We start from the raw sequence: 15808 nt of genomic DNA on the forward strand, positions 1-15808 counted from the left end.
AAGAAAACTGTCTGAGACGACATCATCGACCACCAATAGTGCAGGCAAGGTGGATTCTGGAGGTGGTTTCACCGTAACTGAGGAGGGGATGCTGGATGACCCACAACTCATGGCTGAGGAATGCTGGGAGAGTTGACGGTCAATACTGTCGAGGCTGGCGTAGACAAACGCTCCTTGACTTCACTGTGCTTCTGTCCATGGGAGCAGGTCGCTCTAATGTTGGACTGGTAATGAGTGGACTTGTATCAGATGGCTGGTATGTTTAGGGTGGGAACGTCATCAGTAAGGAAGCTATCTGACATGCCATAAACAGATAAACAACAAACAAATAAAAGACGAGGATGGTATGGTAGACGTAGGGGGTGGAGGACACTTGGTAACATGTTGGGCTTCTTAGCAGAGGAAGGCACGTGTCTTACGTCCTGAAATTTAGACCGCCGATCAATGTTATGGCATTGCATAGGTAATACATAAGGCTTCCTCAGAGTGGGGAGAACACTGGCACCCCCATAGAACAAAGACAACGAGATACACAGCAAAGGTCGTGAGTTACATCTGCAAGTTACACAGGCTGGGCATTTATCCTTGCTGTTCCCATCTTCTTCAATATGTATCGTAGGTGTTATTACCAGGGAGGAGGTAGCTCACACACAAAAAACTAAAATGTATGCATGTCTCAACAGAGGAGGCGATGAGAAAGACCATGATGTGGCAGGGGAAATCATGTGATCACGTTGTGTAGGTTGCTATGCACAGGATTACATTTGCATGGGTCATGACCATGGTGATGCTGGGATGTGTTCTGATGATTTGTTTTTAGAAGAAGGAAACCTTGTTCAATCATGTTTCCACATAGGATTGAAAGAAGAAGGGAGAAATGCATAGAGTGAGAAAGGATAAGTTAAAAAATCTGTATTTCATTCTGTTGATCAATGTGAAGATACACCCTTCTACTATCAATAAAAACGACAAGTGGGCTTACGGTTGGCGCAACACAGGTCACGAACTAGTCAAGGTTTCTGGGATATCATTCGTGTATTCCCCAGGAATAAAACAATAACAAAGGTAACAACCAGTCCCGGTGAATTGTCAGAGATCACTGCCCCCTTAAGCTTCATGAGGAATTTGGTGGGAACAAGCAAGTGTAATTTCATTGATCCTGGGTTTTTTTAGAAGATGCTTACGTCACACTACACATGACTGACGATGGACAAACTGGTCACGACATAAGCTCATGTGAATTGAAGTGTCAGCTTCACTGGTCATGCTCTGGGAACGTTATGTTCACAGTACATCAAGATCAAGGTCAAAAGTTCAAATATTGCAAATACATGTGAACATATGTGTTCAATACCACTCCTTACTAAACATATATCTTATTTCATTACATTGTGAACAAAATGGCTTCATAATGTCCATATATAGATTTCAATATGGCTGTCTAATTAAACATCAGATTTGAATCTTTTTAACACACTCAGGTGTCATCATTAGTGTGAACAACATGTGAATTTTGAGCTTCACTGGTCCAGTGGTTTCAATGGAGAAGATGTTTACACCACACAATGCACGATACAAGATCACTTCAGGAAAAACGTGAACTAAATTTGTCAATTCTTTGCCAAGAACAAATTAACATCAAATTATAGTCTAGAGAGTTTCAGCTCTCTTGCCTTATGTTTTTTGAGAGATAACAAATAGACAGCACATGGAAGAACAATGGGTGTGGCAAGTGAAATATTTAGCTTTGAGCCACCTTAAAAACACAGTTGAGATCCCTTTATACCTACAATGTACTCAAGCAAATGAACATCATGCCACAAAATATGTCAGCACAAACACCCATATAGTCCACTTTTTTGTCTTCCAAGATAGTACCTTCTCTCTTTCTCTTGCAGTTGGTTTTCCTTTTGACCAGTTCATCTCTCAATGCATGGTCCTTTATCACCTCAGTGGTAGCCTGGGCAAGACTAACAATAGATGCAGTTGTTTCTAATTGAACATCATAGCCAGAGTTCCAGATGTGGACTGTTCTGACTTTATTCTGGCACTTGCTTTGCTGCAACAATAAAAATAGATCAACTTTCAATATGATATAGCACGAGAAAATATAGGAAAATAGTAACACGCAAGTTAGTTCTCTTACATGAACAGAACATTTTAAATGCTGGAGCAACCCTATGGATTCTGGAATTGTCACAATTCCCAAGAAGTGAACATTGTGAAAGGATTTTTCTCATAGAAGTATTTTAAGTGTGTTGCATTTTGCATTCTTTTGGCAATTTCAGTTCTCTGATCCAGATTCTAGTTTAAGGCTCTTAAACAATAACTGCCCGGATTTTAGTGGGGTGTCCGTGCTTGCTGCGGTGAGCATGGTGAGGACACATTTAGGAAGAGCTGTGTTTTTTTGTGGTCACTGCGGTGTACCAAGAAAAGTTATGGAAATTGGGGCCAGGAAATGTTTTAAGCATTAATAATTAGAATTATAACAATGTTTTTCTTTTAATTATATCATAGACCTGTAAAAAATTTAATTTCGCGAGTTTACGTGGAAAAGCACATGGTGATATGTCACCTATTTTCATGCTAAGCATATTTACCAGTTGTTAACATTCTTTCGCACTAAATGCAGTAAACTGTTGTTTTTATTTGTTGATATGTATGTGAGATATTCAGATAAACATGGGAAGTTTGGACTAAACAAATTTCTTGATTTTTTTGTGCAGCTTAAACCTATACAACTACACTTTACTGTACTGGTTTGTACACAAGCATGGTAAGGAAACTCTCAAGTATACTAATGTGTCAGAAGACTGATTGAGTTCAAGATTAACTTGGCCTAAATTATTCCCACATAAAAGTTCAAGAAAAATTGAAGATGTCATGCATTCCTAGAGAAGATATGTGTGAGAAGGAGGACTTAGCACATGATGAGAACAGCTGAGAATATCACACAGCTCAGGAGACAGAGGGGAGGTTTAGTGTCCTACTTTAGTAGACTTGAGAAAGTGATTAGAGACAAGTTAGAGGGAGGTGTTAGCAGCAGCGCTTCTCTGGACAATGAGATAAATTCATAAAAGAAACTGTAGATAAACTGATGCTTAAAACCATGCAACTCAAGGATTTGGTTGTTGGTGACCCTGATGAAAGTAAGCAGTCAGCTACTTACTTTGATGAGTTGAAACAGAGAAGTGAACTGTTAATGACTAATGTCGAAGGTGATGAAGCAGATAATGTACATCCAGCTGATTCTGTCAGTCAGAGGGGCGATAATGCAGGAAGTCATATTAGCTTCATATGTTCAAAGTCAAAAATTGCTGCTGCATTGTGTGTGCGTGTATAGGCACTCAAAAAACAACATGATTTAAAGTTAGTTGGTCACCACATACCTCTGTATCTCAAACTGTTCACTATATACACAGGCATACTCTTTGTTGAACTCGCGTATTGACTCGCGTATTGACACGACTCAGGACAACACTTTATTGGGATAAAACGGAACAGTTGTGCTCTCACAACTGCAACTTTATATCCCAAATAGAAAGGTGTTAGTATTACATGCAATAACAGAAGCAGACCAATCCATACTGTTTCCTGAATGCCCCAACACTTTCCCATCAGAAACATATATATCATAAACCATTTTAACTTTACCACATCTGACGCCAGTTGACCTCACTTATGGTTTGAGAAAATGCATGCCCAAAGCAGTACAACTTTGAAAGAGAATGTCTTATGCCTGTAAGTACCTAAATAACCAAGATGTAAGTACTTCAAGCTCACTAACATCCCTTGTGGGAAAACACATGCTCAGTGCAGTACAATTTTGAAACTGAAAAACCTTTGCCTCAAGCTGCATTTATAAAAAGTTGGAAGCACTTGTGTTAATTACCTTGACATTCATTCACAGCCATTAGGTGTCAAGAGATCGTATATGGGTCATTATCCAAATTTGTACCCCTTTTGGTCCTGTTGAATAAACAAAACTAAGCCTTGAAAATTCCAACTTTCAGTGATTTAACAAGAAACATCTAAACTTAACAAATAGTTTGGTAAATTATGCCAACATAAAGAAACATAATTTTGTCATATTTTAAATACTAGTATACCCAAGAAACAGTAGAAATTTATTGTCCTTGGTGTAACCATTATAGTTACTGATCTTTCACAGAAAAAAATTTAAATTAGGAAATTTTAGTATAAATTGTATATTTATATACTTATCCTATCTCACACTTTGCATTTCTCCCTTCTTCTTAGATCCTATGTGGGAACGTGCTTGAATCATGTTTCCAGCTTCTGAAAATAAAAATAGCCCCCCAAGCCCCCCTGCATCTCCATGGTTACGTCCAAAAGCTAGGTCAATTACGTGCCTCTCGTGCACGCCGTGCCTGCTTGAACTGACGACGTGTACGCCTCTACCAATTAATTCTCTAGAGTAAATGAGATGCGGGGATGGTTGGGTGGGCTTATTGCGTGTGAGATAGGATAAGTATATAAATATACAATTTATACTAAAATTTCCCAATTTTTAAACTTATCCTATCTCACACTTTGCATTTTATCCCACGGTCGGATGGTGGGCCGCAGATACCCTAGCCTGTATAGACTACAACCATGAGATATGCACGAGGAAGCTGGGTCTAGACAGTGTAATTTTGAAAAACTGCCTAGCGTCTAAAGACATGAACGTGTGAGCGGGGGGAAAAAATACACACGATCAGTGAGTGTTAATGATCCCGATACGTTACTCAAACGAAACAGCATGAGATCGGGTATACATGCCGAACGTTTTTTCCCGTATGTCATCGTACATATAGAACGACCGCATAGCTGTAAATGCATAAGCGAAATGGCAGACGACTTGAAATCGATCCTGGAAGGGCATCGATTCTTCAAACAAAACACAGCCACTATCTCCCACGGACCATAGAGTGCGTTAGGTTTGGTAACTCTTTTAACACTTCGTCACGGTTATCAAACACGTTCGAATGTATGAAGCGAACCAAAAGCAAGAAGAGGAACGATCGACAATATTCCATAGCAATGGACCTTCGAACCAAAACCCTACATCACAAATACCTTAGGCAGAGGTGAGCAGAATAAAGGTTTGGGACACCGATCTTTTTTGTTGCTGCGTTTATTTTGTTTTTTGATTGGCCGCACCGAATGGTGACTTCGTAAATTAGACTAAAAAGTCTCTACAGATGAGCTTATCCACCCTCCAAAAGGGACTCAATCTGGGAAGCCTGAACAATAAAAAATCATGTAATACCACGTAAAGTTTAATGATTTATTCTGTATATACAATTGTAACCCGCAAGGATTACGAAGGATAACAGTTTATGTTCTGCGTGAACTGGGGCGAGACAGTTGTTGTGCCAACACCAACGAACCGAACTTGTTTAGCCCTTGTACGATTGTGACTGAATGTATACGATCGGCTGCACCGATTGGTCACTTCGTAAATTAGACGAATAAGTCTCTACAGACAAGCTTATCCACCCTCCGAAAGGGACTCGATCTGGGAAAAATCGAATATGTAATACCACGTAAATGTTCAATGATATATTCTGTATATACACTTGTAACCCCGTGGTATAAGTGTTTATTATCTGCATGAACCAGGGCAAGACAGCTGTTGAGCCAAAACCAATGGACCGAACTTATGGAGCCCTTGTATGTCTGTGACAGAAATGTCGCAAAGGTAGTGGGATGCAAACACAGTATCAGACTTCCAAAAGCACCCTTCCATGATGGTTGAGAGGATGCAGTTACTGTGGAGGGCCATGGTGGAAGCAACCGCACAAGTCTCATGAGGATTTGAAGTTGTAGGTGGAGGCAGCCCGGCAAAAGTATACGCTCGCAGAATGATAGCGTCGTCCGAGAAATTTCTGATGTAGACGCAGTTGACAATGGGATGAAAAGTCTCTTCCGGGAACATCTGTGCAGGCGTGACACATCGAGATATATTTGAAGCACCCGAACCGGGCACAAAGAAAGGTCTTCATGGTCGTTCGATCCCAAAATAGCCGAGAGCGGGGGAATCGTAAATAGCCGGTCCGGTTGTCCGGGCAGTTGGTTCTTTGCCACGAAATCCCAACGAAGCCCCAGGAATGCTTTGCTTTCCGGATCTGTCAAACTGGACTCTCGTGACATCCAAAGCATAATTTCACTAACCTGTGCGGCAGTGGCCAAAGCCAACAAAAAAAACGGTCTTCAGCATAACTGTCTCGAAATCCTTCTCCATCAGTGGTTCGTAATCATCAGAAACCAGGTGTTGAAGAATAACGTTTAGGTCCCACGAAGGAGGCCGAAAACAACAAGCAGCCTGGTCGGCTAATTTGTAGGAACAGACGAGCGATTGTAGTTCCATATCCGTGGAAACCTTCGCACTGGAAGTGGTGGCGATGACGGAGTTAATAGCCACGAGGCAGGTTGCCAACGTGGACCCCCTAAGTTTCCGAGTCGAACGCAGGTGATGTAAGTATTCGTCAATCTGTTGAGGCGAAGCCGAGGTAGGAGTGAAAATATAACGAGCGCGACAATAACTCTCAAAAGCCGTCCACTTCTGGTCATAAAGGCGCCTGGTGGAAACATGATGGGCAGCAGAGATGGTTTTCGTTACCCGCTGGGAGTAACCTTTTGCTACTAGGGACTTCTGCAGATGCGCCAAACGCAAAGATGTAGGGTTGTCAGAGACTGATGGAGCCATCGAGAGTGCGGTTGAATGAGGACGTCATCGCAGAGCGGAAGAGGATGAAATCATTCGTCGGCGAGCCTTAGCAACATGGGGAACCAGTTGCGCATTGGCCAGTAGGGCGCGACCAAAATCAGAGACAGGTGATCGGTGGGTGCTACCCTCTGTAGGACCCGGGGAAGGAGCCCTGTCAGGGGAAAGGCGTAGGCATTGAGACCTTCCCACGAGATCGCCAACGCGTCGTGCTCCCAAGCCCGAGAGTCGGGGATGGGAGATACGAATCGGGATAGTTGAGCCTTGAAGCGGGTGGCGAAGAGGTCTTCCACCGGGGCCGTATAAAGTTGTCAAACCCATTGAAAAGATTGTGGATGAAGAGACCACTTGGCTGGTGATGGTCTGTCTGGTCAGGACAGGGAGTCTGCTATGACGTTGGATATCCCTGGAATGTGCTGAGCACGAACATGTATGTTGAGGGAGTCGATGAGACGAAAGAACTCGAGAGTAAGTGAGAGTAGGGACATCGACTTCCGGATCCCATCCTGTTGATGGACCACACCACCGCCGCGGAGGAGGTCCGACCAATGCGAAATCTCAAGAATTGTTATCTTGAACTCGAGATTGTTGAAGTGAAGGCAACGTTATACGTCGGACCACCGCCCTGCTACTTGCCGATCTTGAAAATGTGCTCCCCAACCGACGTTTGAAGCCTCGACGAACAGATTGAGGGACGGGATGAATGGCGTCAAGGAGACCCTGTCGCAAACGTTCGACACGACTAGCCACCATTGAAGATGAGGGTGGAGATTGAGCGGTAGAGAAATGGGTGTGTGACAATCTTTGATCCTCATAAAGGGCGCGAGTAAACATTGGAGAGATCGCAAATGAAGTCGACCCCGTACAGTGAATGCCTGCACCAATGTTGAGAGGCCCAGGAGTTGTTGCCATTGGCGCAGTTGAAGCGGCTGTTTGAGTGCTAACGGTACAAGACATTGAATCTTCACCCATCAGTCGTGGGAAACGAAAGCCGAGTTGTATGAGAAAACGCATTTGTGAAGGCAAGTTGTAGACGGAGGAAAACGACATCTGCGTGAACCTGAATGCAGTCGTCTAGATAAGAATCGAACACGATCCCGCGAAGATGTAGGAACTTCGTGATGGGTCAGGTCAGGCGGGTAAAAAGCCACAGGGCCGAAGAAATTCCAAACGGGAGCGCCTTCCATTGGTAATGGTGGTCTTGAAAAACGAACCGGAGGAAGTGACGGTGCTCCTGATGGATGGGATCGTGCAGATAAGCGTCTTGGAGATCAAGACTGATCATATAATCGCCGGGATGAGCGTATGAAGGGGCGCGATCGACGTCATGCGAAAATGTGGTGGGGTTATGAGGTACGTAGCGTTGAAAGTCTTCATGTTGAAAAAGAGCCTAGTTGTAAACTGTCCTTTTAGGGGACAAAAAAACTGGGGGAATAAAACCCGGGGGTCGGGGGAACTGTGCCGCGACATTCAATAGCGTATTTTGCTGGTAACGTACCTATCGTTTCGATCATTATTGGTAGCTGCCTGGACGAATACATTCTCCGATGGGGATGGAGAGTCGTAGGTGGTGGTGCGATCATCGGTAATCGATACTGTTGTTGAAGGCGCTCTTGTGTCGGGTAAAGGCGACCGATCAAGCCAAGGAGGGCTTTGGGCCCTGTTGACCTCTTCGACCTCTGCCGCGCCCTCGAAAGGGATTAGGCCTGGACAAAATAAGCTCACGCAAATCGTGCTGGGCAGGAACAAATTTGAGATATTGGCGATCCTTTTTCTGTTGATCCTCCAATTGTCTTCTTTGGAGACGTAGAAGGTCCACCGTGACCTGAAGGCTAGAATCTCTCTGCACGTCCTGTGCAACCTGTTGTATCGCGTCAGCAAACAAGGAGCGGGAAGACCAGGGTTGTTGATACAGTTTGGCCTTAAATTGGTCATACCAGGAAGAATGATGTAGCACACCACAGCGACGATGAGTGCCTGTGTCTTCAAGGATGAAGCTGGGGATATGGAGACGATCCCGAAGTCGACGAAAGGACGCGAAAGCCGTGTCTAGGTTAGAGTTAATGTCCAGTAAGACCGGTCTTGGAGTGAGCGTAATCTTGGACGAACTAGCTGATGGAACTGCGAATCCAGAGACCCTATCTGCAGCCGAAGTCGTCTGCTGTAACTGCAGTTTAGAATGACTTCAACGATCACGTTCTTTATACGACAACAAACGCCGATCCTGTGATCTGTGAGGTGGGTAGGCGTAGCCGGCAGAAGAGCGGTAGTCAGGAAAACGTGAGTAGGGGTATCTTGGACGCTGGTAATAAGAATCATGGTAGATGTCCCATCCTCTATGATGGGCCGCATAGGTATCAACCGCCGACAAGGTCCCGTGAGGGTAGCTGCTATGGTGGTAGTCAATGATGGATGATCGGTCTCTATCGTTAGTCGAAGACGATCGGGAGCGGGAACGATGACGCTCATGGAAACCCGATCGAGAATGCCGATCCTGTGAGCGAGAGCGCTGATCTCAGGAGCAAGAAAGCGGACCTTTGGAGCGGGAGCACTGATCCTGTGAGTGAGAGCACCGCTTCCAGGAGCGGGAATACCAATCCTTAGAATCAGAGCGCCGATCGTGGGAGCGGGAATGCCAATCTGTCGTCTTGGAGGGTGAACGTTGTACCGAAGTGTGACGATCTAAAACGACCCGAGATGAAGTCGTATCGATGACTGTAACTCTAGCCCCCAGGGGGGGGCGCAGCGATAGCCGAATCCAAGAGCGGGACTTTGAAAGGACTGGAGCAATCTGTCGCTGGTATAATGAGAGCAGGACCCGGGTTGGTCAGACTTGGTACGGAATTGGTACGTCTGCATTCTTTACAAGCAGGACGTTGATTGTCCTTCTTCCCATATTTATTTACGAACTCGAATAACCTGGCGAAGGACAATGATTCTATGATGTTTTCAAACACGTCGCCACACAGTGGAGATGAGAAAGAGAATGAATTGGTAGAGACGTACACGTCGTCAGTTCAAGCAGGCACGGTGTGGACGAGAGGCACGTAATTGACCTAGCTTTTGGATGTAACCATGGAGATGCAGGGGGCTTGGGTGGATATTTTTAGTTTTAGAAGCTGGAAACATGATTCAAGCACGTTCCCACATAGGATTGAAGAAGAAGGTGGAAATGCAAAGTGTGAGATAGGATAAGTTTAAAAATGTAATATTTCTTTCACTGTATTATTGTAAAACTAATAATTTACCTCTGCCTAAAAAAGAAAGGGAATCACACTTTTAATATCACCACTCTTTATGAGAAATTTAAATAAAATTAATTTTCTCTTCTGTGGCTCATGCATTACTAAATGATCAATTTAATTTTGATATTCTTTGTTTATTAAACATGTTCTTTGTACTTGTTGAAAATCATGCTATGCAATGTGTGTTGACCTGAATAATTTTCAGAATTTTGTCTGGTAACACCGAAGACAAAACTGTTACACCAAAGACAAGGCAGTAACACAAAAGACATAACAATTACTTACAGTGACTTTACTTTCATGTCAAAATAATCTATCAGTAGGAAATGATGCACTATAGTTGGTGTTGCATATTTGCAAAGGCATCAGGCATTTTTGTTTCACAATATTTTCTTTGATGGTAATACTGCTGACTTGTGGTAACACCAAGGACATATTAAGTAATACCAAAGACATTTAGCTTCATCTAACCCTAAGTTAGAGTCTTTTAATAAAAATACACATTTAAGTGTTAATATGATAAAAGAGTTGTAATTTCAATGTCACAAGACATGCTTAGCCATTGCCCATTCTAAGTAAATAATTGCTGACTTGTGGTAGCAGCAAGGTATACAAAGTTACACCAAAGACATGGAACTTTCAAAAGGTGATGTATATACGTCCTTGCTTGGTGTAATCTTTTTCGTTTGAATAACTTTTTCTTCAGTTGACTAAAAAAATATAAAAATCTTTTCTTCATGGAAGACAGGAATTGATATGATAAGGGAGCATTCATTTACCTTCTTTCTACATTAAGATGGACAACTCTTACACCTAATTTAGCAAATGGTAACACCAAGGACAAGAACCTTTTAGACAGGCATGCTTTGCTTATTTTCATTATTTAAAGATAGAATCATAGAGGAAACTGATCCCATTAGTAAAATAACAACATAAAAACTCATGTATATGACATAAAATCTGAAATATGATTACTCAAAAATGCATTCGTTGTCTATTGACAGTGATATTTCAACAATTTCAGACTATATACCACTCCACCACAAGCAAAACAAGAGTGCTCTGAGAGCACAACATCCCTTGCATGAATTTTTTTAACAAGTTTATATTTTCTTTGTATTTTATGAAATAACAACAGTAGATGGCACTGCATTTGAAGCAAATTGTGCAGAACGTTTTGTTGGGAGAAATCCAGTCTGAATACTAATGCCATAAGGATGTAGCTCACCCACAAAAGCCTTATACAAGGAAACTAACTAAAGTTATAGTTATAGTTAGATATTGTGATATTCTCTGGAAACTGGAGGAGTAGATTTCATGAAGCTCTGTAAAACAGGGGCAGTAACTCTGTCAAAATTTGTCGAAATGAAAAAGGACTGCGATATGTATATCATCAATATGTTGACATCTTGTGTGTAGAGTGTCAGGGATATTCTCTAAAAGCTGGAGGAGGAGTTGATTTCACAAGCTTAGTACCTCTCTCACAATTAGGCAAATGAAGCTCCGTAAAACAGGGGCAGTAACTCTGTCAAAATTAGTCGAAATGAAACGGGACTGCGATATGCGTATCATCAACATGTCGACATCTTGTGTGTAGAGTTTCAGGGATATTCTCTGGAAACTGTTGGAGGAGTTGATTTCACAAGCTTTGTATCCTCTGTGGGACGGACAGACGGACGATGGACAGACGGACGGACTGGCAGACGGATGGACGGACGGTCTGCGCCACGACATAATCCCCCTTCGGCCATTCTGGCTCGGCGGGGGAAAAAAAGCACTGACATGGCAAATTTGTATGATGAAATATTTTAATTTGGTTCCCCACTGAAATATTAGTGATGAAAGTCAAACTTTATGTAAGAAAGAGATTACTGACATAAAAAGGATACATATTTTGATAATGACCCATATATAATATTTCATCAAATTCCAATTATTAATGGCTAAGATATCGTGTACCCACGCTTCATGGGACATCAACTTCCCAGTGAGTGACCTTGATCTTCAACATCACTCTATCACATGTGAAAACATTACTTGCTGCAAACTTTAGTGGTGTAACAAACATCATTATCACTATCCCTTGCCATGAGGCACATTAGAATTTTGTTTGTTCATATAGTAGTTAATATAAACTATAAAAAGTCGAATAAAGCCTTAAAAAGAGATAGGCACTTGGGCTGCTTTATGTCATGAGAATAATTGATTAACTGTGAAATTAATACACACAAAAGGTCCCTTCTTTGAAAAAATAACTTTCTAAAAAATAACTCAGTCTTGACAAGTATCTGTTAGATAAGCTAACTTCAGTAGTTTCTGAGAAAACCAATTTTCAAACACAGTCTTGATAAGTATATCTTAGAAAAGCATGCAAACTTTCAATTATGTAACTTCAGTAGTTTCTGAGAAAACTTGTCCCCATTTCACACAGAATGCACTAGTTTGAAAAGTATAGAGCAAGGGCCATAACTCTGTAAAACAATACTTCATGGGATAAATTTTCTCAATCTTGACAAGTATCTCTTTGATAAACTTGCAAAGTCTCATTCATGTAACGTCAGTAGTTTCTGAAGACAGTATGCATTAAGTTGAAAAGCATGGAACCAGGGCCATAACTCTAGAAAACAATAATTGACGGGACCAATTTTCAAACTCAGTCTTGACAAGTATCTCTCATATAAGCATGCAAACTTTCATTCATGTAGTTTTAATAGTTGCTGAGAAAACTTGTCCACAATTTCACACAGTATGTACTAAGTAGAAAAGAATGGAGCAAGGGCTGCAACTCTGTAAAAAATTGAATGTACGACACCAATTTTCGAACTCATTTGAGATCGTGACCAGTAACATCAGTGTGTAGAATTTCATTTCTCTAACTTAAAATAGTTTTTATGAAAGTTTGTCCACATTGAGAAGTGGATGGACGGACGTATGTTCTTATATATATCCCCCGCGGGAGATGAATCTCCATACCATGCAGTCGTTTTCAAGTATAGGTAGCACAAAATACTGTCCTCGGAAGGACGGACAGACAGAAATCCTTGGTATAACTATATACCGCGCAGATTGGAGGTATAGTAATAAATATTCCGACTAGTAAAAGGCACCAAACTGATGTGTACTGGTATACAAATACATAGAGTTGTTATGCTTAAGAAAAGAATCCCACCTATATTTAAACATACCTTCTAGGTAAATCTATTTGGTGCTTTGACACAGCACTGATGTTTTTATAAGAGAAACACAAGAAATTTTCACTGTTTTTGACGGTTCATAACTTCATATGTTTCGTAATGATATCCCTCTTGTGCTATCTTAGACATCCCAAGTCATGTTTCAGCCAAGATACTGGAAGGCTGCAATTTATCGGATACGTGTAATGACAATTCTGCTATATGTAAGTTTTAAAGATATTAATCTATAAACATGACTGAATGTTCATGAATGTCTGACAGTCAAAGAAGGAAAAGGGTCTGGTGATTTGAGAGCTCATATTTCATTACTTTTAATCCCAGATTGGTTGTTCTCTTCACAAAACATATCCACATTTCTAAATCCAAAATATCACTAAGTTTCAATACGTTTGGGTCATGGAAAAGACATTTCCTTTCCTGTGGGGTGTTTTTCTTACCTGGAATTTTGCAGGAACAAATTCTCCAATTCTCTGTCCACTGGTTGTGTCTATGTTACCAAGGGCAATCTGCAAAGCTTGTTTATCATCCATAATCCTTCAGTATTAAGGTAAACTTGGAATGAGTGATTGAATGAGTGGGTTGGAAATATCAGGGTAGTTCAAGTTCAGAATGAAGTGGTGAAAATGGATTTCAGGAAGAATATTTAGATCATCTAAGTGGTATGTGTCTCAGCACAACTCTCCATTGAAGCCAACTTGTGTTCACATTGTTAATGAAATAAACACAAATAGAGACCCTTAGTCCCTATATGAATATGAACAAGTCACCTTCATCACATCACAGCCTGTCGGCCAAGCTTTAAAAAAAAAGCAATCTTTTGAGGTTTCTGAAGTCGGGAGGCAATTCTGTTACGTGTGGGTCCATAAACGTAGTAATGCAGGATCAGTATACAAATGTAAAAAATATTTAGATTTTACTAATTTTTTTACTTATCCTGCATCTTTTTGATGCGTCTGCATCGGATGGTTTGGAGGCGGGTATACCTTCAGATGTCCAAAACCTCAATAATTCACACCCAAATAACGACACATGTTTGTCAATAATCTGTGAGGCGGAAAAAGCATAGAAAAAACACCTTAAGGGTAGGGTTAGTCCAATCTTATTTACAGATGGAACATAAGAATGCACACCCTGCACACACATGGTAATAAAGGATGATAGCTAAAGTTAAAATCTTTACCTGTGTCACTGAGCCAAAGCCTGATAAAAAAGCTTGTCTTCATTTCTTCCACTGGGCATGTCTCATAAAACCAACGCGGGCTACTACCAGAGGGTAGTCCTCGAGAGCCACACCGCGAAGATAATGACTACCGAAAACCGTGTCAGACCTCCAATCATCCTTCCATGATAGCTCTAATAGTTACTATGCAACCCCATGGTAGAGGCTAACGCCCTTATCTCGTGAGGATTATTCGCTCACGGGGATTTGAGTTTGGCGATCCCAAAAGCCTGAAGGATAACTGCATGTAACCATAGAGATATGGTGTTGCGACTAACTTCGGTCGTGGCCATGAGGGATACAGGTATGAATAACCGTTTCCTCAAACATTCCTAAGTTTGGAGCAGCGGATGAAAACGGCGGGCACAAGAGGAGTTCACCCTCATCTTCAACTCCCACAATCGTAGAAATTGGTGGGATGTGTAAGGATCGATCAGGTTGGCCTGGTAGTTGATTTTTGCTATAAAATCCCAGCACAACCCGAGATGTACCGCTCCGATCATACCATGCTCAAAACAGACCTGGGTAATGTCGATTGCATGTATGCCGCAGAGGCTAATGACAAGGGAAATATTGTTTTCTTGGTGAGGTCATAAAATGAGGATGCGCAGAGGGGCTCAAAGGGGGGATAGGTATATGCAGGTATGCATCCTGCAAGTCAAGACTGATAAAGGAGTTGAACGCATTGATGCTGGCTCTGAGCAGTCTCAATGTTGTGAGACGGAAGTAAGGTGGACGCATTAGATAATGTTCGTGGAACACGGAGAATCAATCACATCTTGTCCGAGTCTTTCTTTGGCACCAGAAAGTTGTGAGAGAAATCCTCGTCCAGTGCCCTAACCATATCTCTCAACATCGGGTCCACTGGAATTGAGGTGGTATGTGACCATATGGTATCCTTCTTCCTCGCAACACGACGGGACTGCTACAAAATATGTTTTTGAGTGACCCGTCTATATAGAGCAAAACTCGATGGAGAGAGAGGTGAACAAATATAACACTTAAAAGTCTGGAGAGCAAATCTGTGTGCAAGCCAAACAGTGTGGATGAGGATCTTATATAAGGAGCATAATTAGTTGGTTGGTTGTTTAACGCCGCACTCAGCAATATTCCAGCTATATGACGGCGGTCTGTAAATAATCGAGTCTGGGCCAGACAATCCAGGGATTAATATCATGAGCATCGATCCACGCAATTGGGGGATAATTAGTACACCGCGTAAGCATATGTTATGCAAATACGGAGTCATTGATTGATACAGAGTTGAAGAGTTGCAAAAGAATTTAACAAATATCTATCTGCAAATGTTTTACGAGTTGAAAGTGTGTACAATGAAATGATACATGCAAACTCTATGTAACGCCAAAGTCTACCAGTATTTAAATACACATAAGCATGTTACAAATACCCAGCTACT

At 41.8% G+C, this 15808-nt stretch overlaps 1 protein-coding gene across 3 annotated transcripts in view; it reads right to left on the reverse strand.

Annotated features, from left to right (window-relative positions):
* LOC124149737 (exonuclease 1-like) overlaps positions 1-15808 on the reverse strand; it is a 191806-nt gene that overhangs the window by 22016 nt on the left and 153982 nt on the right. For all 3 annotated transcript variants that reach the window (XM_046521492.2, XM_046521493.2, XM_048403037.1), the window contains 2 exons: positions 13610-13706; positions 1879-2059 (listed from right to left, as the gene is read on the reverse strand). In XM_046521492.2, coding sequence (XP_046377448.1) covers positions 1879-2059; positions 13610-13706 — 278 coding nt within the window. The remainder of the gene's footprint in view (positions 1-1878; positions 2060-13609; positions 13707-15808) is intronic.

The sequence above is a fragment of the Haliotis rufescens genome, unplaced genomic scaffold (genome assembly GCF_023055435.1).
Source record: "Haliotis rufescens isolate VD_foot unplaced genomic scaffold, xgHalRufe1.0.p SCAF_3, whole genome shotgun sequence".
Lineage (NCBI taxonomy): Eukaryota > Metazoa > Mollusca > Gastropoda > Lepetellida > Haliotidae > Haliotis > Haliotis rufescens.